Source organism: Oncorhynchus masou, chromosome 28, assembly GCF_036934945.1.
Source record: "Oncorhynchus masou masou isolate Uvic2021 chromosome 28, UVic_Omas_1.1, whole genome shotgun sequence".
NCBI classification, from domain to species: domain Eukaryota; kingdom Metazoa; phylum Chordata; class Actinopteri; order Salmoniformes; family Salmonidae; genus Oncorhynchus; species Oncorhynchus masou.
In genome coordinates, this window is record NC_088239.1 from 25,902,904 (window position 1) to 25,930,243 (window position 27,340).

General features: G+C 44.9%; 1 protein-coding gene across 1 annotated transcript in view; it reads right to left on the bottom strand.

Moving 5' to 3' along the window:
• The window catches only part of LOC135517423 (transcriptional activator GLI3-like), a 135,077-nt gene that overhangs the window by 15,129 nt on the left and 92,608 nt on the right, over positions 1-27,340 (bottom strand). The window contains 6 exon segments of the mRNA XM_064941688.1: positions 2,182-2,322; positions 8,915-9,028; positions 10,171-10,390; positions 12,051-12,252; positions 15,548-15,703; positions 19,454-19,659. Coding sequence (XP_064797760.1) covers positions 2,182-2,322; positions 8,915-9,028; positions 10,171-10,390; positions 12,051-12,252; positions 15,548-15,703; positions 19,454-19,659 — 1,039 coding nt within the window.

Genomic DNA, 27,340 nt, shown 5'->3' on the forward strand with positions numbered 1-27,340 from the left:
GAGAGAGAGAGAGAGAGAGAGAGAGAGAGAGGGAGGGAGAAAGAAATTAAATAAATACAGCAACTGAAAATTGACACCCGCCTCGCTTTTGCTGACTGGGTAGGCCAGATAAGTGAGCTAAATTGCGTAGATGCGATGTTTATCTTATCAGCGGCACCGAGAGCGCTTAAACGCGGATGATAAAGGAACGGGCACAGCGTGTCCTGGCGCCACTGCATTTGTAGAGTGTAAAAATGTGCATCAGGAGCGCGACAGGAGCCGCTTTTGAACAAGGTGGAAAGCAATGAGGGTGGTGTATGGCGGATTTGAATTCCAATTCATCTTCATCTTCGTAACCATCACTTTTTTAACACTTCAAATAGTAGTTTTGAAGTGTATAACTTGCCTCACTTGCCTCAGATAGCAGTTTAATTTAGAGTTTTTACCTAATATCAGACTATTGACAAAGAACAATCGATCAAATCAAAAGAAAACAATCAAACAATTCCAAATGTATCAGAACTGAAAACTATGTTGTTAACTTTACCTCACACTACCAATCAAAGCCAGGCTGGAGGCATATTCTATTGTTTTTCTCCATAACCATTCTATAAGATGAGCTTAAATAAAGGGGGAAGGGATATCCCATTGTTTGGCTGTATGGACCCCCCCCAGCATTAGAGGAGAGACACTGTGGTCCAAATACTATACTTATCCTATTACTGAAGGGGGTGGGGGTGAGGAGGAGGAGGGTTGGAGATAAGAGGGGTTTCTCCCCCGCTTGCTGAATTTGAGGGGAGGGGTTTGCTAGGCAAATAGTTTCATTAGCATGTCCCGGCTAACCCTATCTGCATGGGCACATAAAATGAGAAATAAAATACAATGACGGAGAGAGAAAATAACTATTCTGAGTGAACTTGCAAGGGGAAAAGACAATGAGGACGTGTTGACTATTTCCTGACATGGAGCAGTATCTCTTCTCAGATGCACAGCAGTGAAACCTACGCGAGGTCACGGTAGATAGTGTGTGGAGAGCGGACATTGTTAGGGTAAACAGATGTTCACCCGGTGGAACTAAAAGGAGAGTGAACAAGCTCTTACCCAGTATGATGCACCGCCCTTACCCCGGCCCAAATCGCCCTGCCCCCCGGAAACAGGGGCAAGAACTTGTCAAGATCCTCAACCTTTGAGCAGAGCCCTTCAAACGCGGGAGGCAGCCCATTCCGCGCTGAGGATATCAATTATAGATAGGGGTTACCGCCACGGCCGCGGATTGCAATGTCAGACGCCGGGATAGACAGCCGTGAAGAGCTGGGGAGCTATCTATCAGATGTGTGCTGATGGGGGTGGTTGGTGTGTGCGTGTGTGTGTGTGTGTGTGCTTGAAGATACATGTAGTTAAAAGGGACACCACGGTGGCTTCCTTCTCACCATCAGCCCCTCAGCTCCAGCTCTCATGTATCAAACACTGAGAGTGAAGTCAAATCTCCCCTCTCAGTGGGCCTAGTGGTAAGTAGCACACAGCCGGGTCACAGGGGAGACCAGACCAACACCAACGGCATCAGCAATATCATTAATAGTTAGGTTAAGAAAAGGCCCTCAGGCTCTACAGGATGAGAGTCCTAGGCAGTGTGAGGAGCTGTATGACAGATGAGGGGAGTATATTACAGTCAATACGGTACAGACGTGTAGACAGTACAGAACAGTGGAGGCTCACGGCCTGGTTGTGCAGGATTTAGTCTAGTCAGTGCCGGCCAAATCAGTTAGTGTCGTAGCACAACAGAGACGTGCTCGGCAGCCTTTGAGCCCATTAACCATCGTCCCCGAAACCAATCTGGAATCCGGCAAGGGCATTACTCAACGCCTGTAGGCTGCAGAACACTCTGCACTGAACACTGAACATGGTGACATACAGGGGGAGGCTGCTGGACCAGAGTGTGGAGAGGGTGTTATGACTGGGGACAGAAGTCCAGGAGAACTATAGGACCAGTTAACTTGGAGGAGGGGGCTCCTAAAACGCACTTCTAAACCGGGTGTCCTACTTACTGCTCTATTGTTTGCACAGTATCTGCATTCTAAATGTGTCATAACGTTTTGAACTTGAAATTGACAGAGTTAGTATCGCAAAACCAGACGCCATAGTCTCCTATTGATTCTGCCTCCTGGAATTGAAGGCTTCAATACTGAATGACCAGGTACTCACATGTACTAGCTGCTCCTGGGTGTCAAACTCCCGGTGGCAGCTCTCCCAGTGGCAGTTGGTCTCGTACACCACCTCTGGCTCCTGCTTGCTGTCGTCCTTGTCCCCTTCCTCCTTCACAAGAGTCATCCCATCAGGATGGTCCTACAGTACAGAAACACAACAGAGTTACAAAAGAGGACACAAAACGGACTGTTTTACAGTAGTGACCCCACACTGACCGTGTTACAATAACCAAACACAGTGTTACAGCGAGGACAGATTTCCCCACTCGCGTCACTTCTTGTTGAACGTGGAACGAGGGAGAGCTCGGTTTGTTGTTTTGGAAAGTATGTTGTTTTGGAAAGTTTTAAAATTCCAAATGCACTCGCACATCTGAGCTATCTTTTTTGCAGGTGCATGGTAACAGTTGAATAAAATGAGAGAAAAAAAGTTTTTAAAGTCTATTGAAAAAGTTTGGTTCCTAGCTAGCGACAGCGACACGGTTGGCATCAGTTGCTGGGACCGCCACTATCTGTCCAGTGATCCTGCTGACCAAGGCTGGGTCTAGCCTAGCTGCTAGCTAGCTGCCTATCAAGCTAGTGGGGTTTTCCTTGAGGTTTAGAACGCAGCCCGTGATGCGTTTAGCCATTGTGGCTGGGAACGCAGATTGTCCCGACCTTGTGGCTGTTTGTTGTTGTTGTTGTTTTCAATCTTCCCTGTGACCTGCCCTGTCTGGAACTGCTAGGAGTAACGGCGTAACCTACGTTACTACTATGACAAAGACCAAAGCCGGACGGGAGTAACGTTGAGGACAGTGGTGTCTCTGTATCACAGGTGAAGGATCTTTTAAACTAACAAAAAGAGTTCTACAAACAGCTGTTACAACAACAAGAAAATAGCTGTTGTGTGTTGTGTCTAAATTCTGGTGGAGTCAACTAATAAAATAATGGATGACCTGACCAGAGAAGTCCAGGACCTGAACAAAGTCCTCCCAGGCTCAGCTTGATGAGTTTAAACAGGAGAACGGCAAGGTGAAAGTAATCTGTAAGTCATTAAGAGAGGGCATCAGTTCTGTATGGGAATCCATGTTCACAATGACGGAGAAATCACATTATCTCAAGGGACAATCAAGGCGGAACAACATTGTTGTGGATGGAAATGCACAATCTCCACATGAGACCACAGGATGATTGAAGTGGAACGCGCCCACAGGACTGGAAAACGGCCCAGATAACCCCCGGCCCAGATAACAGGCCCATTCCGATAGTGGTCAAGTTCCTGAGGTTCAAGGACAAGGTAACTGTTCTGGAAAGAGCCAAGAACTTGAGAGGAATGTACATCTTCCTCAACAAGGACAATCCTGAAGCTGTGCGCCAGAAGAGGAAATAACTGATCCCAGCCATGAAAGCTGCCAGAGACAGGCTCATTGTCCACCCTCCTTCCCAAAAGCCTGGAAGGGATGAGAGAGCCAAGCCTATGGGTTCGTAGCTTCAGCCCCACAGCGCGCACACACACACACACACACACACACACACTGATTAATGGACTACTGAATGTATGTACGTTTCTCTTGCTTGGTTTGCGCTTTTCCATATTATGTCTATCTCTGATAAGATACCCAGTAAAGGGCTGAAAATAGGCCATATTATATGTAGCGAAATACGCTTCGTGAAATCGATAACTTGGTAACATCAGATAACATTCATATATTGGCCATTTCTGATACTCAGATCATTTCTTTGAAGATACAGCAGTAGCAATACAAGGATATAACATCTATAGAATAATGCTTATGGTGGAGGTGCTGCTGTATATATTCAGAGCCATATCCCTGTAATGCTTAGAGAAGATCTTATGTCAAGTGTTATTGAAGTGTTGTGATTGCAGGTTCACCTTGCACATCTAAAGCTTTCTATTTTGTGGTGTTGCTATAGGCCACCAAGTGCTAACAGTCAGTGTCTAAATAATGTGTGTGAATTGCTTGATAGTGTATGTGATGTAAACAGAGAGATCTAATTTCTTGAGGACCTGAATATTGACTGGTTTCATCAAGCTATCCACTTAAGAGGAAGCTTCTCACTGTAACCAGTGCCTGTAATCTGGTTCAGATTATTAATCAACCTACCAGTGTGTCTATAAACACAGGAATAAAATCATCCACATGTATTGATCACATTTTTACTAATACTGTAGAACTTTGATCTAAACCTGTATCCGTACTCATTGGATGCAGTGATCACTATATAGTGGCTTTGTCCAGGAAAGCCAAAGTTCCAAAAACGGGGCCTAAAATAGTGTATAAGAGATTATGCTAAATATTTTGCTGTGACTCTTATTTGGATGATGTCACAAATATTTGTTGATCGGCTGTGATTAACTTCTTCGATATAGGGGGCTCTCTTTTAATTTTTGGATAAAAAAACATTACCGTTTAAAACAAGATATTTTGTCACGAAAAGATGCTCGACCATGCATATAATTGACAGTTTTGGAAAGAAAACACTCTGACGTTTCCAAAACTGCAAAGATATTGTCTGTGAGTGCCACAGAACTAATGCTACAGGCGAAACCAAGATGAAATTTCATGCAGGAAATGCCCCAGATTTTGAATGTGCTGTGTTCCAATGTCTCCTTATATGGCTGTGAATGCGCCAGGAATGAGCCTACACTTTCTGTCGTTTCCCCAAGGTGTCTGCAGTATTGTGACGTATTTGTAGGCATATCATTGGAAGATTGACCATAAGAGTCTACATTTACCAGGTGTCCACTTTGGTGTCCTCCGTCGAAATTATTGCGCAATCTCCAGCTGCGTCCACTTTTCCATTAGGTTCAGAGGAGAAAGGCAACTGCCACGAATGATTTATCATCGAATAGATATGTGAAAAACACCTTGAGGATTGATTCTGAACAACGTTTGCCATGTTTCTGTCGATATTATGGAGTTAATTTGGAAGAAAGTTCGGCGTTGTAATGACTGAATTTTCAGGGTTTTTTCTTAGCCAAACGTGATGAACAAAACGGAGCGATTTCTCCTACACAAATAATCTTTTTGGAAAAACTGAACATTTGCTATCTAACTGAGAGTCTCCTCATTGAAAACATCCAAAGTTCTTCAAAGGTAAATGATTTTATTTGAATGCTTTTCTTGTTTTTGTGAAAATGTTGCCTGCTGAATACTAGGCTTAATGCTATGCTAGCTATCAATACTCTTACACAAATGCTTGTGTAGCTATGGTTGAAAAGCATATTTTGAAAATCTGAGATGACAGTGTTGTTAACAAAAGGCTAAGCTTGTGAGCCAATATATTTATTTCATTTAATTTGCAATTTTCATGAATAGATAACGTTGCGTTATGCTAATGAGCTTGAGGCTATGATTACGCTCCCGGCTACGGGATTGTTCAACGCTAGAGGTTAACAAAGAGCATCCAGACGCTGTACTTGAGGAATTTATTACATTACTTCTTCCAATTATTGATAAACATGCAGCTGTTAAGAAACTGCCTGTTAGAACTGTTAAGGCTCCATGGATTGATGAGGAAATTAAAAACTGTATGGTTGAAAGAGATGGGGCAAAAGGAGTGGCTAATCAATCTGGCTGGACATCTGACTGGCTGACGTACTGCAAATTGAGAAATTATGTGACTAAACTCAACAAAAAGAAGGAGAAACTGTATTATGAAGTCAAGATCAATTATATAAAGAATGATAGAGAAAAACTTTGGAGTACTATAAATGAAATTATGGGCAGAAAGGCTCATTCAAATCCATCTTTCATCAAATCATTCATCCCAAAACCATTTGATGTCAATTATTTTAATGATTACTTCAATGGCAAAGTGGGTAAGCTTAGACAGGAAATGACAACAACGAACAGTGAGCCATCATACTTCATACATAAAAAACAAATAATGAAAGAATAGAATTGTAAGTTTGAATTTTGTAAAGTACGTTTGGGAGAGGTGGGGAAATGATTGATATCAATCAATAATGACAAACCTGGCATTGACAACTTAGATGGAAAGCTACTAAGGATGTTAGCTGACTCTATAGCCACTCCTATCTGTTATATATTGAAGCCTAGAGGAAAGTCTTTGTCCTCAGACCTGGAGGAAAGCCTAAGTCATTCCAATACCCAAGAGTGGTAAAGTGACCTTAACTTGTTCTAATTTTCTAGCTCTTAGAAAATTGTTGGGAAAATGGTGTTTGACCAAATACAATGTTATTTCTCTGTAATCAAATAAACTACTGACTTTCAGATTTATTTTGAGAGAAGGGAATTCAACATGTACTGCACTGACACAAATTACTGATAATTGGTTGAAAGAAATTGATAATAAGAAGATTGGGGCTGCACTGTTAGATTTTAGTGCAGCCTTTGATATTATTGACCATAACCTGTTATTAAGAAAAAGTATGTGTTATGGCTTTTCAACTTCTGCCATATTGAGGAATCAGAGCTATCTATCCAATAGAACTCAGAGGGTTTTCTTTAATAGAAGCCACTCTTATGTCAAATATGTAAAGTGTGATGTACTGCAGGGCAGCTCTCTAGGCCCTCTACTCTTTTCTATTTTGACCTATGACTTGCCATCTGCATTAAAACACAGCATGTGTGTCCATGTATGATGATGAGTCAACCATATATGCATCAGCATCCACAGCTGATGAAGTCACTGAACGAAAAATAGTTGCAGTCAGCTTTGGAATAGACAATCAGTAATAAACTGGTCCTGAACATCTCTAAAACTAAGAGCATGTATTTGGTACAAATCATTCCTTAAATTCTAGACCTCAGCTGAATCTGGTAATGAATGGTGTGGATTAAATGGTTGTGAAGATGGGCAGAAGTCCATCCGTAATAAAGAGATGCTCTGCTTTTTTGACACCACAGTCCACAAAGCAAGTCCTGCAGGCTCTAGTTTTATCTTATCTTGATTATTGTCCAGTCAAATGGTCAAGTGCTGCAAAGAACGACCTAGTTAAGATGCAGCTGGCTCAGGACAGAGCAGCACATCTTGCTCTTCATTGTAATCAGAGGGCTAATATTAATACTATGCATGCCAGTCTATCTTGTCTGAGAGTTGAGGAAAGACTGACTGAATCACTTCTTTGTATGTGTTGGAAATTCCAAATTGTTTTGCATAGTAAACGTACACACAGCACTGACACACACATTTACCCCACCAGACTTGCCACCAGGGGTCTTTCCTCAGTCCCCAGGTCCAGAACAAATTCAAGGAAAGGTACAGTATTATACACAGCCATGGGTGGATGGAACTCCCTTCCATCTTATGTAGCACAAGTGAACAGCAAACCTGGTTTCAAAAAACAAATAAAGTGTATGACCTACTTGTTGTGTGTATGTACCGACAGGTATGTGTAACTGATAGATGGACACACACTACATGTTCACGTTTTTAAATGCATGGAAATTGTCAAATATTTTGTCTGTAATGTCTTTTTCTATATGTGTCGGACCCCAGTAAGACGAGCTGTCGCCTTCGGCGTCGGCTAATGGGGATGCTAATAAATCTAAATCAAAAGACACTTCACTGACAGGCAACGTATTCATTTTTTAACCTGCCACCTCTATTTTGTGAGGTGAGAACAACCGGAGAGTTGTTACAAAATGTACCTGGTTGTCCAAGAAGTTAACCATTGAGACACTAGAGAAGCGTTAGAGCGCAGAGAACAACCAAAATTGAAATATTGTATACAGTAAGTAAGACCATGTCAGCTCGGAACTTATTGGGCTGAAAAAAAAATATATATGTTTACGTAAAAAGGCTGTGGTTACACATGCTTTTCACAGACCTCCTTACAGTCAAGTCCACAGTCATATCACAACTGTGAGCGGAAATGTAGTACTGAAAGCTCCGCTCTGTGTTGGGAGTTGAGCTATGACAGGTCTGAGCCGAGTATTTCAGGAATCTAACCCTAACTTCCTGCTCAAGGTTGCTCCATTACTCAAGACATATTTCACTGTCACCGTTAACATTACATGACTGGGCAGCCTGGAGAGTACTGGAGACTGTAACATGGGAGCCTAGGGTGTACAAGGCTTTTCTCTGGCAAAGTTGTGGTTCGTAAAAATCACCTCGTCCTACTGCTAGTACAGACCTGCAACGGCAGGGGAAGGCAGAGAGAGATGGAGAGAAACAGAGAGTGTGTGAGAGAGAACAGAGAAAAGAGTTTCATTCACCGTATGTGGATCTCTGAGTCTACAGGCTTGCTTCTATTGTACGCGCACAGAGTCACTTTAGAGGCCTCATTGCAGACACAAGCGCACAGAGAGCCCTTTAGAAAACATGCAGTCTAATTTCTCTTTCATTTTTCCCCCATTCACTTAAGCATCTGATTAAAAGGAAAACAATTTCCTTCTGGTGTCGCCAAGATCAATGTGGCTTATCGCTTCTGAGGCGGTAGCCCGAACAAGCAGCCGAATGAAACATGCAAATAAATAAATAGTTTTACAGTACGTCACATAATGGGCCCCAAAGCTCTCCGTCTGAGTGAATGACTGAGTGTGTGTATGTGTGCACGCCCATTTATGCGTTGTGTGAACAGAATTGAACAGTACAAGCGCCACATCCTATTCTACGGCTGCCGACGCAGTAAACCATCAATTCTGTTCATTATCCTCATCTCGTCTTGTAGCATATAATACCATAAGCATACCCCTTTTTCTAATACTGCATAAGAGTACCTGTTCATTGGACTGCATGATAAATGGTGCAGCAGTTAGATTCACCTGGCAACATACGGCCCCTGGGCTGAGTAGCTCCTCGTCCGGTTTGATCTTGGAGCGTTTGTGGTGCATGGGGTCCCCAGTGCTGCTCACCGCTGACTCGCTAGTGGGTTTGGTCTGTAGGAACAACCACAGTAACTTCACTTCAACATCCTTTATGATCGAATGACCATAAATGATGAGCATAAATTAACATGTACATGCAATTGTGTGATTACATTCTGTTTGATACTGTTCCAAGGGATCTAGTTTATCCTACTAAAAGGGAGCATAACGCAGCTTGTTGACTATTCAATTCGAGGCAATTTAATAAGCCAAAGTTTTTATACAGGGGTTGTCTATCCGGCTTCACCTTTGGATGACCTGACTCTGGCCTGACTGGCCCTGAGAGCCAAAGGGGAGTTCCCTTTTACAAGGCAGGCGAGACGGAAATACATTTTTAAAAAGGAAAAAGGAAAGCTGGCCTGAAAGATTCCTTGGCTCGTGTCTGTGTAATTAGACTTCTTAGTTAGAATGTCTACTCCGGGAATATGGAATGTCATTTCCATTGAACAGTGAGACATCTTGACACTAGAGTCACTGAGATCCTGCTAATAGATACAGTGTAATTGCATTTGGAGAAATAGAACAAATTAAATTGGTAGTATATGAAATGCAAGGTAGTATATGATTCTGCTTGTTTCCCCAGGGTTGGACAGAATGGTGAAATGGTTTCAGAAGATTGTTTATATAGTTCTCTAACACAACTAGGAACCTCAGAGGGTGAAGAACGTACCAGATGCCATTTTGAAAAAAAAACAACCAAAATTGGTAGGTATAAATAAAGAGGAATAATTGAATATTTGCTTGAAATGCAAGCCCCCACGTACATTAGGAATGGAGAGAGGTAAAGGGAAACACCGTGGGATCCATCCATCCATGTCAATATTCCAGTTTTAATCCTTGTATTCCTCCTGTGTGATTAATGGTGTCAGTGATGGGATCCTATGCTAACAAGGCCCTTGTTGTTTCTCACGTGAAACAGAACGTTCCGGAACAACGTTCCCAGTCCAAAACAACACATCCAGGGGACCCCCACTCCCATGAGGCCAGAGCGCGGAGTGGCCTGCTTCTACTTCTTCCTGTCTGTGCCTTGTACCTGTTTAGGCTACCCGGGAACGCTGCTAGTGCGTGGCTAGCACATGGCAGCGCTATCTATCTATTACCTGTGATGATGAATCGCAGAGGCTTCTGCCGCAGTGGAGGGAGAAGTCTCTCACCTGAGAGGAGTCATTGGAGATGATGGAGCGCTCGCTGGGGGTTAAGCCAGGGGGAGGGATGCCCGGGACTGGACGCTGGGTGGCGAAGGCTGGGGAGGGGTGGATGAGGGGCGGACTGTGGCCAAATGCAGAACCCACAATCCCTGGTTGCCGACCAAGCAGCTGCTGGTGCATCTGAAGTGCCACTGGAGTGGGAGGGTAAGCGAAACTCAAAGCCGGACTGGAGGGAAACAATATTATGATTAGTATTTAGTTGACGAGAAACATACAACAAGACTTTGTGCAGGTGCTGGATTTTTTTTTAAACAACCTTTCCCATTATCAATATTTACTCTACCTCTATGAAAATACATTTGGATGTATTTGAAATGGCAATTGCAATGGCACCGAGGAAAAATGAGGGGGAAACAAAAGGGAGAGAGTGAATAAATAGATTTTTTTGGCTAGCTCCTCATCCCTGAGGACAATCTGACAGGAGTTGTTGTAACACTGGAACCACAGGGCCCAAGACAGATCCCTGGCAATGAATGTTCAGCTTGTTAGCACCGTGAATTACTGTTGTGGTCCCCTGCCAGGCCGTCATCGTAAATAAGAATTTGTTCTTAATTGACCTGCCTGGTAAAATCAAGGTAAACAAATAATGTAAAAAAATATTTTTTAAATCCCCAAATTCTAAGGTTTTCTGGAAATCCCTATTTGCGGATTCCCGGAATCAGAAGGATAAAAATGTAGGGAACCTTAGAAATGTGCAACCTTAGTTAAACTACATCATCTCTCCACTGTGTACAAACTCAACAGTATAATCAGGCTAATCTATAACTACAGCCCCTTCACATTGCACAGTCTGCATGCTAGCTTTCCCCTACTCTAAAAGACCTAGATCATGGGTACCCTTCCTTCCCTATAGGTCTACATTAAAGTTAGGGTGTTTACATACACCATAGATTAAAACAGAATCCAAACCGCCCACCGTACTGTAAAAGCTCTCTCTATAAACAGAGGTAGCGCCAGGTAAACACAAGTCTCTATGGTTCAATAGCAGTCACGCGTGATGGGCCTCCATTCATTCTACCTGCCTGACGCCTGTTCTCAGCCTCTCAGCCCGGACCCATATGTCTGCTGAGCTTATTACAGGCACCGAGTGGAAATCAATGGGCCGAGACGCATTTGGGGGCCCATCCGCTTGTCATATCACTCATCAGTCTGGGGGCCCTATCATTGGCCCTGTCACATGGGCCACAGTGGCTTGTGATTGATCAGGTTCTCCTTTCAGATCGCTGATCAATGGCTCCGGGTATGGATCAACCTTCTCACTTTTTCTCTCTTTTTCTCTCTCTGTCATTTCAGTGATAGTGTGTATCAGGGGGGTGGTATTTGGGAGGGTGTGTGGATGACTGACACATGCCTCCAGGGAGACTGGGTAAATAGGTGAACAAGGCCCACCAGGAGATGGGGCGGCAGAGGAGACACACGCCCACACAGTAGCCTGGTGACAAATCTGTCCGTGCTGTATAGCCAACTTTATTGACTCTAAGCCAGCCCTCCTCCCATGTTGTTTGCCTTTCCTTGGGAAACCTCACTGGTCCACCACATCCTAATACACCCCCCCACCTCCACTATAACAACATCCCACACAAACATAGGCTCTGCCCCAGGCCCTCCATCCCCGTACCCACAGTCCTACAGAGTGACCGAAAGATATGTTTGTGTACGATGTTGGCCCTTTTTTTTTCATCCTGTACCCGACTTTCCCAGAATCCCCAGGTTTTTCAGAAATCGCTAAAATAAGCAGGAAATCCGGGAATCCTCCAACCAGAATTTCTGGAAAAACTGGGAATTTTGGGGAAAGTTACTGGAATTTTGCAGCCCTTATCCCGTACCTGATGGCCCCGGCAGAGAGGTGTCCGTAAGAGCCATTGGTGGAGGAGCTGGAGCGGGAGTTGTTGAGGATGGTGACCAGGGAGTTTGGCGAGCTGCGGATCATGGTCTGTAGGTCGAAGCTGTGCTCCGACAGGGGAGAGATGGGCAGGGCCCGCTTCCGACTGGGCCTCGCTGTCAGCCTGGGGCTGGGGAACCTAGAGCCTGCAGGAGAGGCAAGCAGTAGAGTAGAGACATTAGACCCAAAGAAGCTGCAGTCCACAGAACCTCTTTGGCTAGAAACTTACTAGGTGATAGAGAGAGATTAATTCAACTGTTGTGTTGTATGTTTATTTGTTGGCTTGTCTTATTGGATTGTCTTGTCTTTTTGAGTGCTTTTATAGCATTGTAGCTTACTTTGGCTTTAACCACAGACAAACATAGAGGGGCCATAGACTGCGCTTCACTGACTGAGACATACCTAATTCAATCCAATCAACAAACAAAAGGTTATCTCACTAAAGGCTATTTTGAATGAAAGTGTGCAACTGACAATGGATGAACTTCATATGAGACAACACAGGGATGCCTTTTATGTCAAAGCTCTTTACTGACTGGGTTATGTCAATCAAGTACTCAAATGCAGTCAATGTTGAATGGAATTACTATGAGTGGCTTTGAAAAGGTACCAAGCAGCCAACAACAATGCCTTTCTCCATTGCTTTCTCTCTCTCTCCTCCACACACAATGAGCCGCATGTACAGATTAAGAAATTACTTTTGTTGTATTTTCACTCGGAGATGTCACAAACAAGACAGGGAAAACCAGAGGGAGAAGTAAAGAAGCGGAGGGAAGAGAAACCAGAGGGAGAAGTAAAGAAGCGGAGGGAGGAGAAACCAGAGGGAGAAGTAAAGAAGCGGAGGGAGGAGAAACCAGAGGGAGAAGTAAAGAAGTGGAGGGAGGAGAAACCAGAGGGAGAAGTAAAGAAGCGGAGGAGAAACCAGAGGGAGAAGACACTGCGGGGATGTTGTGCTTTGTGCGTGAACTGACACAATGACTTTGTGACTCAGACTCGGTAGGGAAAAACATTTCAGCTGTTTTCCCTTTTCTGTTTTGTCGTGGGCAAACAAAACCAGCTTACCCTGTACTCACTCCCTTCCTCCCTCTCTCGCTCCTTCCATCCTTCCCTCCCTCAAATTCAAACGCTCGCTCTCGCCTGACACATCCAGCGATTACAGAGGCATCCATTCACATGGAAATCAGTTGTACATATGCGTGTGTGTGTGTCTGCGCGTCTGTGTCTGACTGTGTGTGTGTGGTGAAGTTTCTGGCATACGTAGGCCTGCATTTAGAGCATGGAGCCCCAGGAAGAGAAGAGAGAGGAACCTCTCTACATTGTCTCTGCTCTGGCCTCTATAAAAACCTGCCTTTGTCTCTTTGACGTCTCAGAGATGGAGGTTGGAGGCACACACTCACATATACAAACACACAATCTCCCCCCCACCCCCCACCCCCCCACACATACGTACACACAATCTCTGACAACAATACATCTCAGAAAATGTGTTTGTCACTTGAGGAATTTGTTCCTCGGAAATCCAGCTGTATTCACGCAAACACTGACTCTCGTGAACCTCCAATTGCCACACTCCCCAGTCAAACTCCTACCCCCTGGTCGACCTGTGGCACGCTCTCACAAACCATATCCCCCATGCATCTCTCTGTAACAAACCTCCTAAAAACTACGCCCCTCATCCACGGGTGAGGGACTGCCTCCACCTGTGGTGAGTTAGGATGGGGAGGGGGGGAATGAACCGCGGAGGGGGTAGAGGAGGGGGGCTGTCCCATCACAGCATGGGCCTCCTGGGAGTTGTGTTTATTAATGCTGCAGCCACATGATAAATGGCCCAACCAGGAGGAGAGGAGAGGGAGAGGTAGAAGAGAGGGAGAGGGGAGCGTCGTGGCCCGTAGCGGGGTAGCCGGAGTGTCCCTCTAATTTCCCTGTGATTTATGGATGGGTCGGCTGGTTAGGCACAGCGTCATTAATTCACACGGACGGGATAGGGAGGGGCCAGACAGGCTAGACTGACTGACGGCAGTAAAAATAAACCATGAGCTTGGAGCCCAAAACCCCCAAAATAGGGCCACCTAAGAGGCCTCTGGCCCTCTCACAACACCTCTCCTTTCCCCATCTCCTCTCCTCCTCCTCTAAACAATACGCTGGACATAACCTACATGATAAATCATGGGCATAAATTAGCAGCAATATGAAAACTAACACAGCTATCCTGTCCAACCAGTACCTCAACTGAATTGAATTAAATAAAGCACTGTTGTTCTTAGAGTTCATGTGGAGGTTGGAAGGACAGGATGGGACCTTTTTTATCAGTAAGCTTACAATTACCTCAGGTAAAAAACACAACAAACTATTGCAATAGAAAAATTGCCAATTTTTTAATTATACAGCTTAAATACAGATGTTAGCATAGCACTAACTATTAGAGCTAGCTAATAGCACTAGCTAATTAGAGTGTAAAAACATGTGACAATGGTCCATTGAAGCCCCAAACAGCCAGGACAGCACCATTGTTTCATTAAGCAGGCTCTCTCTTAAGCTAATTACATTGATGTGAAGTAGACTGACTGAAACTATGATAGCTTCGACGCAACTAGGCCCCATTATTAGCCAAAACCTCTTGATATGATAACGCCACACTCTATATGCCTTTTTTCTCCTCTAAAATCTATATATCACAAAGGAAGAGCTTTAAAGTGTTAATTTTCCTGGCGTGTGTGTGGAACACACATTGTTGAAACACAACGAGTTATTACTGGCAATGATCACAGGCGATTGTGAAGTAGTGAAGAGCTAGCATAGCCACGGCATCATCTCCCATTTGAAACTGTGGCCCTAATTGTTTTGTTTCACTCTATTAATCTTAAACGTTGACACAGAAGAAAGGATTTCTCCCTGTGATGATGAATGGTGAGACATTCCAATTCTCAGTTAATAGCAATTAATTTTCTGATAGCCGTGCAAGTTTGGCTAGTTTTAATTAGTTTGTTCGGAGGAATAGGGGGGTGAATTCACCCCGGATTTCCATGAAAGCGACGGCTGGCTGACTAAATACCTTCTCATCAAAGGGAGAGGGGTGAGGCTGTCCGACCTTCCCTAAGATTCAGTGTGCCTTTAATTTCCTATTTACACTTTAAAATAACTCATTAGCATAAGTCCTCTGCACAGACAGGCCTGAGCCCAGCACATTAAGACAATGGCTCATTTAAATAATGTCAGTTTAAAATCGCTTACTACTCCTTCCTCGTTTGGTATGTTGTTTTGCTCCATTTAAAACAGATTGATGTAGATAGGTGTATTATTCTCCCTGCACAATCTGCAATATTCAGACACACACAGACAGACAGACACACAGAGGACCCCCCCCCCCCACACACACACACACACAAACAGCCATTGAATTTGAAAGTTTGGGTCAGTATGTTGAGCTCAGAGCAGACTTACTCTCCACGGCCTGCAGATATTCCATGTGCAGGGCACTGCTGGTGGCTCCGGCCGTGGAGGCCACGGAGGGGAGGAGGTCCGTGTAGGGGCTACGGTGGCCCGCCAGGAGAGCCATCTGGTGGTAGTACTCTGCAGTGGTCAGGCCTGTGTGAGGGACTAAGGAAGGGGGGAGGAGGTGAAGGGAAGGCAGATAGGACAGGAAGATAAAGAGGGAGAGAGGGGGGAGGGGGGGCATGCGCGTTAGGTGAGATAATGACACCATAAGAGAGGCCTACAACACCTACCACAAAACACCTGCAAACACATGATAACTTACAGTAGATGAACACTCAGCACATCTGTAATGTAATGTAACGTAATGAGCACATTAGCAACACCATCATGTATAGAGTGGAACAGAACTGATGTATGAGGAGCATGATCTGCATTCCAAAGTACACTATATAGGGAATGGGGTGTCATTTGGGACGCAGACATGCTTTGAGGTAGTGTACTAGGTCCCAGATGGGATTTCAAGCTGCTTACTCAGAGTTTACAGTACTGTACGTCTTGGTTTTAAACAGAATTGTTCATTCATGCAGGTATGCATATCATATCTCATCCGATGTTGTTTTGCCAATAGGTAAGTCTAGGGGTGTGTGTACGTGCGTGTGCGTGTGCGTGCGTGCGTGTTATGGAGTGTAGCAGGGCTGCAGGATGCAGATACTCAACCTGCTCTTTCACTCTGTTCCTTAAAACTCCATGAGAAACAAAAAGGCCCAGATCTGCACGCATAAAGAAACAGCAACACGTTCCGAATCTGCCCAGATCTGCACGCATAAAGAAACGGCAACACGTTCCGAATCTGCCCAGATCTGCACGCATAAAGAAACAGCAACACGTTCCGAATCTGCCCAGATCTGCACGCATAAAGAAACAGCAACACGTTCCGAATCTGCCCAGATCTGCACGCATAAAGAAACAGCAACACGTTCCGAATCTGCCCAGATCTGCACGCATAAAGAAACAGCAACACGTTCCAAATCTGCCCAGATCTGTACGCATAAAGAAACAGCAACACGTTCCGAATCTGCCCAGATCTGCACGCATAAAGAAACAGCAACACGTTCCGAATCTGCCCAGATCTGCACGCATAAAGAAACAGCAACACGTTCCGAATCTGCCCAGATCTGCATGCATAAAGAAACAGCAACACGTTCCGAATCTGCCCAGATCTGCATGCATAAAGAAACAGCAACACGTTCCGAATCTGCCCCCTCTCCATCTCCATCACTCTCTCTCTCTCCTCCACTCCCCCACTCTCTCTCTCTCTCGCTCTTTCTCCCCCTCTGAATCTGCCTCTCTTTCCAACCTCTTCCCTTAGTTATAGAGAGCTATAAGTCCTTGAACCGTATCCTAAAAATAAACATCTGGAATCGTTCTTCCATATGCAAATATCCCAACCAAGAAAAGGCTAGAAAGAGGGGGAGAGAAGAGAGAGAACAAAAGACTGACACTGTGGTTTTGGATGCAAATATGAAATCAGTTTAGCCCACAAAGTGTTACGGCTAATTCCTCTATTTTTCTTCCCATTTTAAAGAAAGAAGAGAAGAAATAAATAAAGAAATTAAACGCGGGATGAAAAGATCTCCTCTCAAGGCCGGCCTGTATGCCTGGCAATATGCATCTCTGATTGGTTCACTGGATGGAAGAAGAAATTCCCAAATTAATTCGGTTTGGGTATTATGTCTTAAGTGGAGGGGGGAGTTTCTTAATTGTCTTCGTTGTTCCGCTTTAGCTTTGCTTCTGCATTCAACTGTAATGTGCCTCATTCTCTATTCGTACGCAGAAAGGGCTTTGCAGAATTTCCTGGCATGGGTAGTGCCATCCTGGGGGGAAGTGGCGATGGGGAGGATGGGGGACTTGTGTGGCATTTGACGTGGAGGAGAAGCAGCTCAGTGTGCCTCGGGAGTTGGTGGTAGGTGGTGTCACAGGGCCCTCCTTCAGAGCAACAATGGGATGAGAGGGGTAAGTACAGTCTCTATCACCACCAGTGTGAGAAGAAGAGGAGTGAGAGGGTTAGAGAGAGTGATGGTGGGAGGTAGATGGGGAAAAAAAGAGCAAGAGATAGGTGGTACTAAATCCCACCCACTTCAAATCTTTCACCAATTCAGCTAATTAATTCATAATTATTCAAATGTACTTCCAGTACAAAAAAGAAATCAGACTGAAATAGGAGGAAACCTACATGCGCGACAATACACTAACAACATAAAAGGCTGATAGGTTAATTAACTGTTTGATTGATTAAAATAGTTGCCTCATTTCCCTTTATTTTTTTATTTTTTTACAGTAGCACAAAGAGCATTTCGATGTGACGCAACGCTAGCAGAGAGTTCCCTTTGCAATAGAGAAACTAGGAATAAAAACCCCCTTCCAAAGTGCCCGCCTCGTGTTAAAGCACAGAGTGCCACGCATGTTGAGAAGAGGAGCGATTGAGAGTGGTAGATCAGGATGAGAAGAGGCTCTCAGCTCCTGCATAGAGGAAGTGCCCCCATTCTATCCAACTCTTCACAAAGGCACTTGAGGACAAGGTAGGAGACCAGTAAAAGCCCTAATAGGACCTGTAGTTCAGAGGTGAACTGAGGGACTTAGTTGGAGACCCTGACATGTCTCAAATGGCAGCCTATTCCACGTGCGGTGCACTACGTTTGGCTAGAGCCTTATTGGTCAAAAGTAGTGCACTTCACAGGGAATAGGGTGCCATTTGTGGCACATGACATAGCTGACTGCACCCGTGACAGTAACCAAGCCACGTGAGCTGAACACCACAAAATGGTTTTGTGTTGTGTAGTGACAATGTCATAACAATGTGGTCGTATCATTCCGCTCAACTACCTCAAATACAATCACCTCAACTTTTCCTTGCGCTGAAAGGAACACAGCCAGCCACAGCTGTGATTACCAACGGCCCCTGAGAGAGGTAGGGGAGGCTGGCCTTGTTCAGTAAGTGAGCTCCAGGCTTCAATTAAAGGTCCAGGCCAGGAGGATGGAGCGGAGCAGCACTGCTGAGGCTTTTTAAAAGCACATGCACTACAGACTGTAATTGATTTCCCAGTCTGTATCTATGACCGGAACCAAAACGGTCCATGCAGGGCACCATGCCAGCATTCCAAATGGCACCCTATTCCCTATGCAGGGCACTACTTTTGACCGGAGCCCTAGTGCCATTTCGGACGTAGCTCATTTGCACCCCTGTTAACCCTACCCTCCCTGGTCCTTGAACCCGAGCCTCCCTGTTCCTTTTCTCTGGACTGTACATCCTCCAGAGAAGAACCTCCGTCAAATCTCCCCTTATGCACACACAGTCACACGCTGCACGTGCTGCGCACACACACACGCACCAAAAGAAAGTTACATGTGCACGTGCCAGACAGACACGTGCACAAAGTAAATGAATGCGGTCACCTCTGTCATGACCTTTGTTCGACATGAAGCACCTCGTAACAGGGATCAAACTGTACACTCTTAATAGCTGAACCTATTGATCACCAACACAGTAGACCATTTTCCTGCAAAGCTAAGGGCCCTTAGGGACTCTGGGGGGCAGGTCGCTGTGGTACTGTACAACATTGCATTGTTTTAAGTACAGCTAGCCCAGCTAGCGCTGGGATTTATAGTCTAGTGAAAGATAGATTACAGAAAAGTATGTAGCATGTTGATCTGAATCAACGGATATGGTGGGACTCCGTATGCCTTAACATAGTGCATGACTGTTTGGGGGCTCATGAGAGGAAGAATTTCAGCCTCCCAAATGGCACCCTATTCCTAATAAAGTGTACTACTTTGACCAGTGCCCTATGGGAACTGTCGGGAACAGGGTGGCGTTCGGGAAGCAGCTAGCGTGTTGTGAGTGTGGGGACTTACCGTCCGCAGGGCTGAGGCCCCTGGCTGCAGAGATCATAGAGAGGGAGGGGCTGGAGTGGAGCGAGCGGATGTAGTCCATGTAGGGGTTGATGTACGGGTGCGGAGGGTTAAACGGTGACTCGGCCCCCACGGAGGGGTTCCGGTGGGGGGAGATCCGGATGAGGGAGATGTCGGAGAACGCCGGGCTGCCGGCCAGCGAAGGAGGCCTACACAGACAAATGGGGAGAAAAACCATATAGAGGAAATAAGTACATTAACTCTTCTTTGACAGTGTGAGATATTACGGTCAATCTAAGACCTTAGATTGATATTCAGACCTCTGTTCTGTAAAAGCTCATCGGAAGTTGTACATAGATGCCAGATTCCATATCAGTGCCTCCAGAAAGTATTCCACATTTGTTGTGTTACAGCCAGAATTCAAAATGGATTAAATATATCTACACACAATACCCCATAATGAAAACATGTTTTTATACATTTATTGAAAATTAAATACAGAAATATCACATTTACATAAGTATTCACACCCCTAAGTCAATACATGTTACAAGAATCACCGTTGGTAGTAATTACAGCTGTGAGGGTTTCTGGGTAAGTCTCTAAGAGCTTTGCACACATGTATTGTAGAATATTATTATTTTCAAAATTCTTCAATCACTGTCAAATTGGTTATTGATCAAGTTTTACAATAGATTTTCAAGCAGATTTAAGTCAAAACTGGAATTCGGTCACTCAGGAACATTCACGGTCTTCTTGGTAAGCAACTCCAGTGTAGCTTTGGCTTTCTGTTTCAGGTTTTGTCCTGCTGAAAGGTGAATTCATCCCCCAGTGTCTGGTGGAAAGCAGACTGAACCAGATTTTCCTCTTTTGCCTGTGCTTAGCTTCATTATGTTTCTTTTTATTCTGAAAAACTCCCCAGTCCTTAATGACTACAAGCATACCCATAACATGACGCAACCACCACTATGCTTGAAAATATGGAGAGTGGTACTCAGTAATGTGTTGGACTTGGCCCAAACATAACACTTTGTATTCAGGACAGAAAGTGAATCGCTTTGACACATTTTTTTTTGCAGTATTATTTTAGTGCCTTAAGTTACAAACAAAATGCATGTTTTGGAATATTTTTATTCTGTACAGGCTTCCTTCTTTTGACTCTGTCAATAAGGGTAGTACTGTGGAGTAACTACAATGCCGTTGAGCCATCCTCAGTTTTCTCCTCACAGCCATTAAACGGTAACGGTTTTAAAGTCACCACGTCTGTATCTTTGTATTGACCGGGTGTATTGACACACCATCCAACGTGTAGTTAATAACTTCACCGTGCTCAAAAGGGATATTCAATGTTTGCTTTTATTACTTTTGGCCATCTACCAATAGGTGCCCTTCTTTGCGAGGCATTGGAAAACCTCCCTGGTCTTTGTGGTTGAAACTATGTTTGAGATTCACTGATCGACTGAGGGACCTTAAGTATGTGTGGTACAGAAATGAGGTAGTCATTCAAAAATCATGTTAAAACACTATTATTGCACACAGAGTCCATGCAGCTTATTACGTGACTTGTCGAGCACATTTTTACTCCTCGCCATAACAAAAGGGTTGAACACTTATTGACTCAAGACATTTCAGCTTTTCATTTTTAATTCATTTGTAAAAAATTCCAAAAACATAATTCCACTTTGATATTATGGGGTATTGTGTGTAGGCCAGTGACAAAATAATCTACATTTAATCCATTTAATTTAATTTTAAATTCAGGCTGTAACACAACATATTGTGGAAAAAGTCAAGCAGTGTGAATACTTTCTGGAAGCACTGTATGTTTCAAAAGTCAGCCAACTAATATTTATATGGTTTAGGACACACATAAGTATCATGCTCATTGAAATACTATGGAAATAGTCATGTGTTCCTTCTCTCCACTCCCAGTCAGCCGACTGGCAATGCCAGCAAATGAATGGTGACACTATCACACTCCATCTGCACTCTACAGGGCCCGAGCAGCGAGAGAGAGAGAGAGAGAGAGAGGAGAGAGAGAGGGGGAAAGAGAGAGCTGCATTCTTCCTGCTCCCTCCACAGACATTTCCTCAGATCAAAGGCTGCATTCACCACTGTGTCTTAATCAGACCAAAACGTCAGGCCACTTTCACCACTAGACAAGCCACCATGTCTCGCTATAGAAGCTAGCACTTCTCATAACTTTGCATTCCTGTCAAAAAAACATTTATCAATTAGATATAAACCCATTAGATATCTATTTAGGTTGTATTTAGGTCACATTCAAGTGTCTAAAGAGCTTTACGTGGTAAGGGTAGTAAACTCAGTCATTACCAATGAGTAGGAACCACAAACAATATCTGTCTAACAAAAACTACATTGTGAAACTAAATGTGCTGTATGAAAAATCCTGTTCGCTACACAACAAATGTGTACATTAGAACCTAGAAATCTGGCTCCGCTACACCAGAGTGAATTTCCTGAGGAAGAAGTTCAGAAGAATCGACTAATACCGGTCCAGTTTTATAATTGGCTAAGAGAGCTTGAAAACTTCATAATGATGGCCTTGAAGACAAAGCCCCTCCCTGGAGGATGAGGAGAAATCCACATATCAGCCTAGACATTAAGAGGCTGGGAGATTAGAGTGAATTAGACCCTCCACTCCTCCACTGTGGCTCTTCATAGGACTGACCTGTCACTATGGTCCCCAGGAGAGAGAGGGGAAGAGGTGAGGGGGCGGTAAGAGAGAGGTAGAGAGAGATAGAAAGAGGTAGAAAGAGAGAGAGAGGTAGAGAGAGAGAGAGAGAGAGAGAGAGAGGTAGAGAGAGAGAGGTAGAGAGAGGTAGAGAGAGAGAGGGGTAGAGAGAGAGAGAGAGGTAGAGAGATATTATCTACCTCACTTGCTTTGGCAATGTTAACACATGTTTTCCATGCCAATAAAGCCCTTGAATTGAATTGAATTGAGAGAGAGGTAGAGAGAGAGAGAGAGAGAGAGAGAGAGAGGTAGAGAGAGAGAGAGAGAGAGAGAGAGAGGGAGGTAGAGAGAGAGAGAGAGAGAGAGAGAGAGAGAGAGAGAGAGAGAGAGAAAAAGAGAGTGAATGAGCAAGTGAATAATTGAGAGAGAGAAAGAAAGAAAGAAAGAAAGAAAGAAAGAAAGAAAGAAAGAGAAAGAGTTCAACAGAAAGAGAGAGAAAGAGAGAGTAAGAAATGTAATGTAATGTGAAGGAAGGGTCCAGAGTTTGGATCGGAGTGATCTTGAGCAAGGCCAGGGGACCGGAACATCCCAATTACACCCTTGGACCCTGTCCCCAAGTCCCCTACCGGCTACTCTTGTCCCCTCACCTCCCTCCCTATCACAGCCCCTTAATGAAAGAGCTCAGGCCAACAATGTACCCTGAGGAGCGGAAATACTGGAGCACACACACACCCCTCTATACTTTTCAACAAGCTTGCGGCAAATAACCCACAAGGAGTTTCAAAGCGCTCTCTTTCCTTCTGCGTGGAGTCGATGACGACATCGTCTCTGTGATGCTGTAGCAGTTATGTGTGGAGTACTCTTATCCTCTCAAGTGGAGTTGTTTCTATTCAGGAAACAATGCAAAGGAAGCTGATTGAAGTAAAGGTTGGAAAAGAGTATTCAGGGGGAAAAATATATACATTTTGGGAATGCAACCTTACGTGCTTCTGGACTAGCTTGGGGTTTCTTGAGAACTAGTAGCCTTGAAAACGAATGACTAGCGAGTGACTCAAGGTCAATGAAACTGATGGTTCCACTAGATTCAGAGGTCACGTTGACTATGACACCACCTCCATCCTCAAGGATTGGTTCTGCACGTCTCCAATTCGGAGTCATGAGAAAAGTTTTACTTATCATTGGCATATCACCTATATCATTGGCAGAGGGCATAGCAAGGGCACTCCTCTCCCTGTTCCACTCCGGGGCTCAAGCTTGTGTGTGTGTGTGTGTGTGTGTGTGTGTGTGTGTGTGTGTGTGTGTGTGTGTGTGTGTGTGTGTGTGTGTGTGTGTGTGTGCGTGCACAGCAAATTGGCCAGTGTAACATTTCTAGTGTTGATTCAGGAGTTACGTACGAGTGAAATTAACACTCCGTGGGGTACAATAACCCCCAGTGTTGGTGTTAATAACCAGAGTTATTGTTGTACACTGTGAAGATTAAAACAGTCCCATCAAAACCACACCCATCATTATCATATTTCCCAGCATGCTCTACAGCAGGTTGATTATTATTCAAACAAATCTGGTCGATTTTTTTTAGGATTGTTTTGGATATCTGTGTTTTTGCATGTACATTGATTTCTACAAAAAGATAAATAACATACATTTTTCTAAACTAATCCAATCAGTTAGTTAGAGTTATTGCATACGTTACTGAAATGGTTGTTCCAGTTTAAGTGATTTAGGTAGTCTTATCAACTTTCCTAACCCTGACAGTCATTCTGAATCAAATTCCAATAGGAATTACACATCACTTTGCAAGCCAGCATAATGTGACTTGCAGGCCTGATGTGGCCTGCAACTCAGGAGTTTCCTAACACCACTGTGTTAGGGTATAACTTGGCAATCAAAGTAAAGCCTTATGCTATATGTATTTTATTGTCATATTTTAACGCTAGCATTTGCATAGGCCGCAGGCATTTAAAACGCAATCATTCAATAACAATGTCTCAGTCACTAACAAATGCAGTCATGGATGGTAACTTTAGAATTCACTCGTAAAGAAAAGGCACCCTGGGAAATATGCATATTAGGCTTTACACCATGCAGTGTTAAAACAATACCCACACATTGTTTACTGTAACACTACACTGAGAAAGTGTAACAGTATCAGCGCTAAGCAAAGTGAGTGCAGAATATAGATATCTCAACAACAGTCTAGCTTCAATATTCACCACCTGTACCTACCCTAATATCCATCACCCACTGGTGCAAGAAAACAAAATGGCTTCAATACAATTACTTCAGAGAAAGACTAACGGTCTGTAACACTTATTACAACTATAAACTGGGCAACTAAGTGACTACTGGACACACATAAACTGGATAATCAGTACAGAGTGTGAGTGAGTGAGTGAGTGAGTGAGTGAGTGAGTGAGTGAGTGAGTGAGTGAGTGAGTGAGTGAGTGAGAGAGAGAGAGAGAGACAGTGTGAAAGAGAGAGTGTCTAGGGGAGGGGACTAACAGAGTGCTGCGAGGCTCCGAGCCCTCCACATGCCCACCCAGCCCTCCCCTCCATCGTCATGACGATGATTAACCCTGTCACGCGCTGGCCGCGTCTCTACACGGTGACCCCGGCTAAATGGCTCTCGTCCCGTTGTTTTTCCAATTAATTTAGCGCATAAGAGCTAAAGAGAAGGGCCTGGGGGGGGGGGGGGAGGAGAGAGAGGGGGAGGAGGCGGAGATGAGGGGGGGACGTGTGTTGAGAATGTGGGGAGAGGGTAACGCAGTACATGTGGTCAGGGGGAGAGAAAGAGGGAAGACATGTGGTAAAGATGGAGAGGGGGAAGGAGAAGGGGGACGTATTTTGGGAGGAGGTAGAGAGGCAACATGTGGGACAGGGGAGGTGAGGTTTTAGGGGAAGAGCCAAGGAGAGGGTATACAGTATGTGGGAAAGATGAGGGGAGTGGTAGAGTTATAAGGAAAGGAGAGTGGTGGGGAGGGAGGGAGAGTATATGGTATGAGGAACAGAGTTGGGACAGAGGAGGGTTGGTGAGGTGAGGCGAGGCCAGGGGAGGGGAGGGGAGAGAGTCAGGGCTGATACAGCAGTTGAAAAGGGGGAGAAATGGAAGGAGATAAGAGGGAGGGTGTGCAGGTGGACTATGAATGTGGAGGGAGGGATGGGGAGTGGAGTAGTTTAGCCATTGTGAGCCAGGGTGGAGTATGAGGGAGAAGGGGAGTGGAGTAGTTTAGCCATTGTGAGCCAGGGTGGAGTATGAGGGAGAGGGGGAGTGGAGTAGTTTAGCCATTGTGAGCCAGGGTGGAGTATGAGGGAGAGGGGGAGTGGAGTAGTTTAGCCATTGTGAGCCAGGGTGGAGTATGAGGGAGAAGGGGAGTGGAGTAGTTTAGCCATTGTGAGCCAGGGTGGAGTATGAGGGAGAGGGGGAGTGGAGTAGTTTAGCCATTGTGAGCCAGGGTGGAGTATGAGGGAGAGGGGGAGTGGAGTAGTTTAGCCATTGTGAGCCAGGGTGGAGTATGAGGGAGAGGGGGAGTGGAGTAGTTTAGCCATTGTGAGCCATGGTGTAGTATGAGGGAGAGGGGGAGTGACAGGAGGAGGAAAGAGGAGTGGACTCAGGGGGTCCGTAGCTGGGTGTGAGGGGATTTGAGGAGGACAGGACTGAGATAGATGGTAGTGAGGGGTGTCTGTGTGCATGTGTGTGTGGGCGAGAGAAGAGGTGAGAGAGAGAGAGAGAGAGAGAGAGAGAGAGAGAGAGAGAGAGAGAGAGTGAGAGAGAGTGAGAGAGAGAGAGAAAGAAAGGTGGATCAGTCCATCTCTTCTGCATCTGCTTGTACACATGAATCATTATGATGGAGTGCATTCTGACAGGGAGGAATCTGATGGTGTGTGTGTGTGTGTGTGTGTGTGTGTGTGTGTGTGTGTGTGTGTGTGTGTGTGTGTGTGTGTGTGTGTGTGTGTGTGTGTGTGTGTGTGTGTGTGTGTGTGTGTGTGTGTGTGTGTGCGTGTGCGCAACCCAGAGGTACCCGGCGAGTGAGGTACCTAGCGTCTTAGTTACACCTGATTTAAGATTTACATCAAAGCTGCACCCCGGGGAGCTCGAGACGCCCTGGCTTAGCAGGGTCACGGTATGCAGCGAGACAACAAAAAAGAAGAAGAAAAAAAAAAGAGACGCTCTCTTCCACTTCCCTTCTTCCACTCCTCCACTGCTCGATTCCTATTAGCTCCTCTAAGACGATATCCTGCATGCTGGCCCCTAGGAAAGAGGGAGTTGCCTCCATATGGAAACCATTTCCTCTCACATGGCCTCTCCTCTCCTGCCAGAACTGCTCTCATAGACATCGGGCTTTATACTTTATACCAGGGCCCAATACCAGGTCAAACGTAGTGCAGTAAATAGGGGACAGGGTGACATTTGGGACGCATATTGCATGTTGACATGGAGCGGTCTGTGGATTCTGGACTGTTGTTCTCATTCTGACAAGAGTATATACACTTTCCTATATTAATATAAATATGATACCGTTTTTTTCCGCAGTGTGTGTCTCCATGTAAATTTGGTCTAATTCTGTAAATGGAGCAAGGTTGTATCAACATTATGCCTACGATGATTATATCGTTTTTGGGGGAGTGCTCCAATGTCAACACAGCACTGTGGCGAGGGATGATGACCTCACAGAACCACAGAGGGTATTATTATGGTGGAGGGAGGAGTTACAGTAGGGCAGAGAGACTGCCCTACCAAAACAACATCCTATGGACAACCAAATCCGAACAACAGTGCAACTCCCAGCACCACCCTTACCACTTGCTGTATACACAGAGGGACCCTCCCAAATGGTATCCTATTCCCTATATAGTTCATGTATAGTTCCCTATACATCACATAGAAACAGCACAGAACCAGGTCACTACAACACTCCCTACACCCTCCATCAATCCATCCATACACCAGAGAAAATGTGAAGAGAAAGGGAGATGGTGGGTTGGCTGCTTCTGTTCCCAGACCGGGTGAGAGAGGAGAGGAGCCGAGATCTGTCGGGCAACAGAGGCCTCTCCTGGCCCCAGCTTGACAGCGTCCCCCCCCCTCCCTCCATCCCTCCCTGCCACCCCTCTGAAAGTCTAAACCAGAGAGGAAGAGAGGGGCTCCTGACGGCGGAAACAGCAGACGCTTTAAAGCTCCTACCCTTTCACTGAGATCA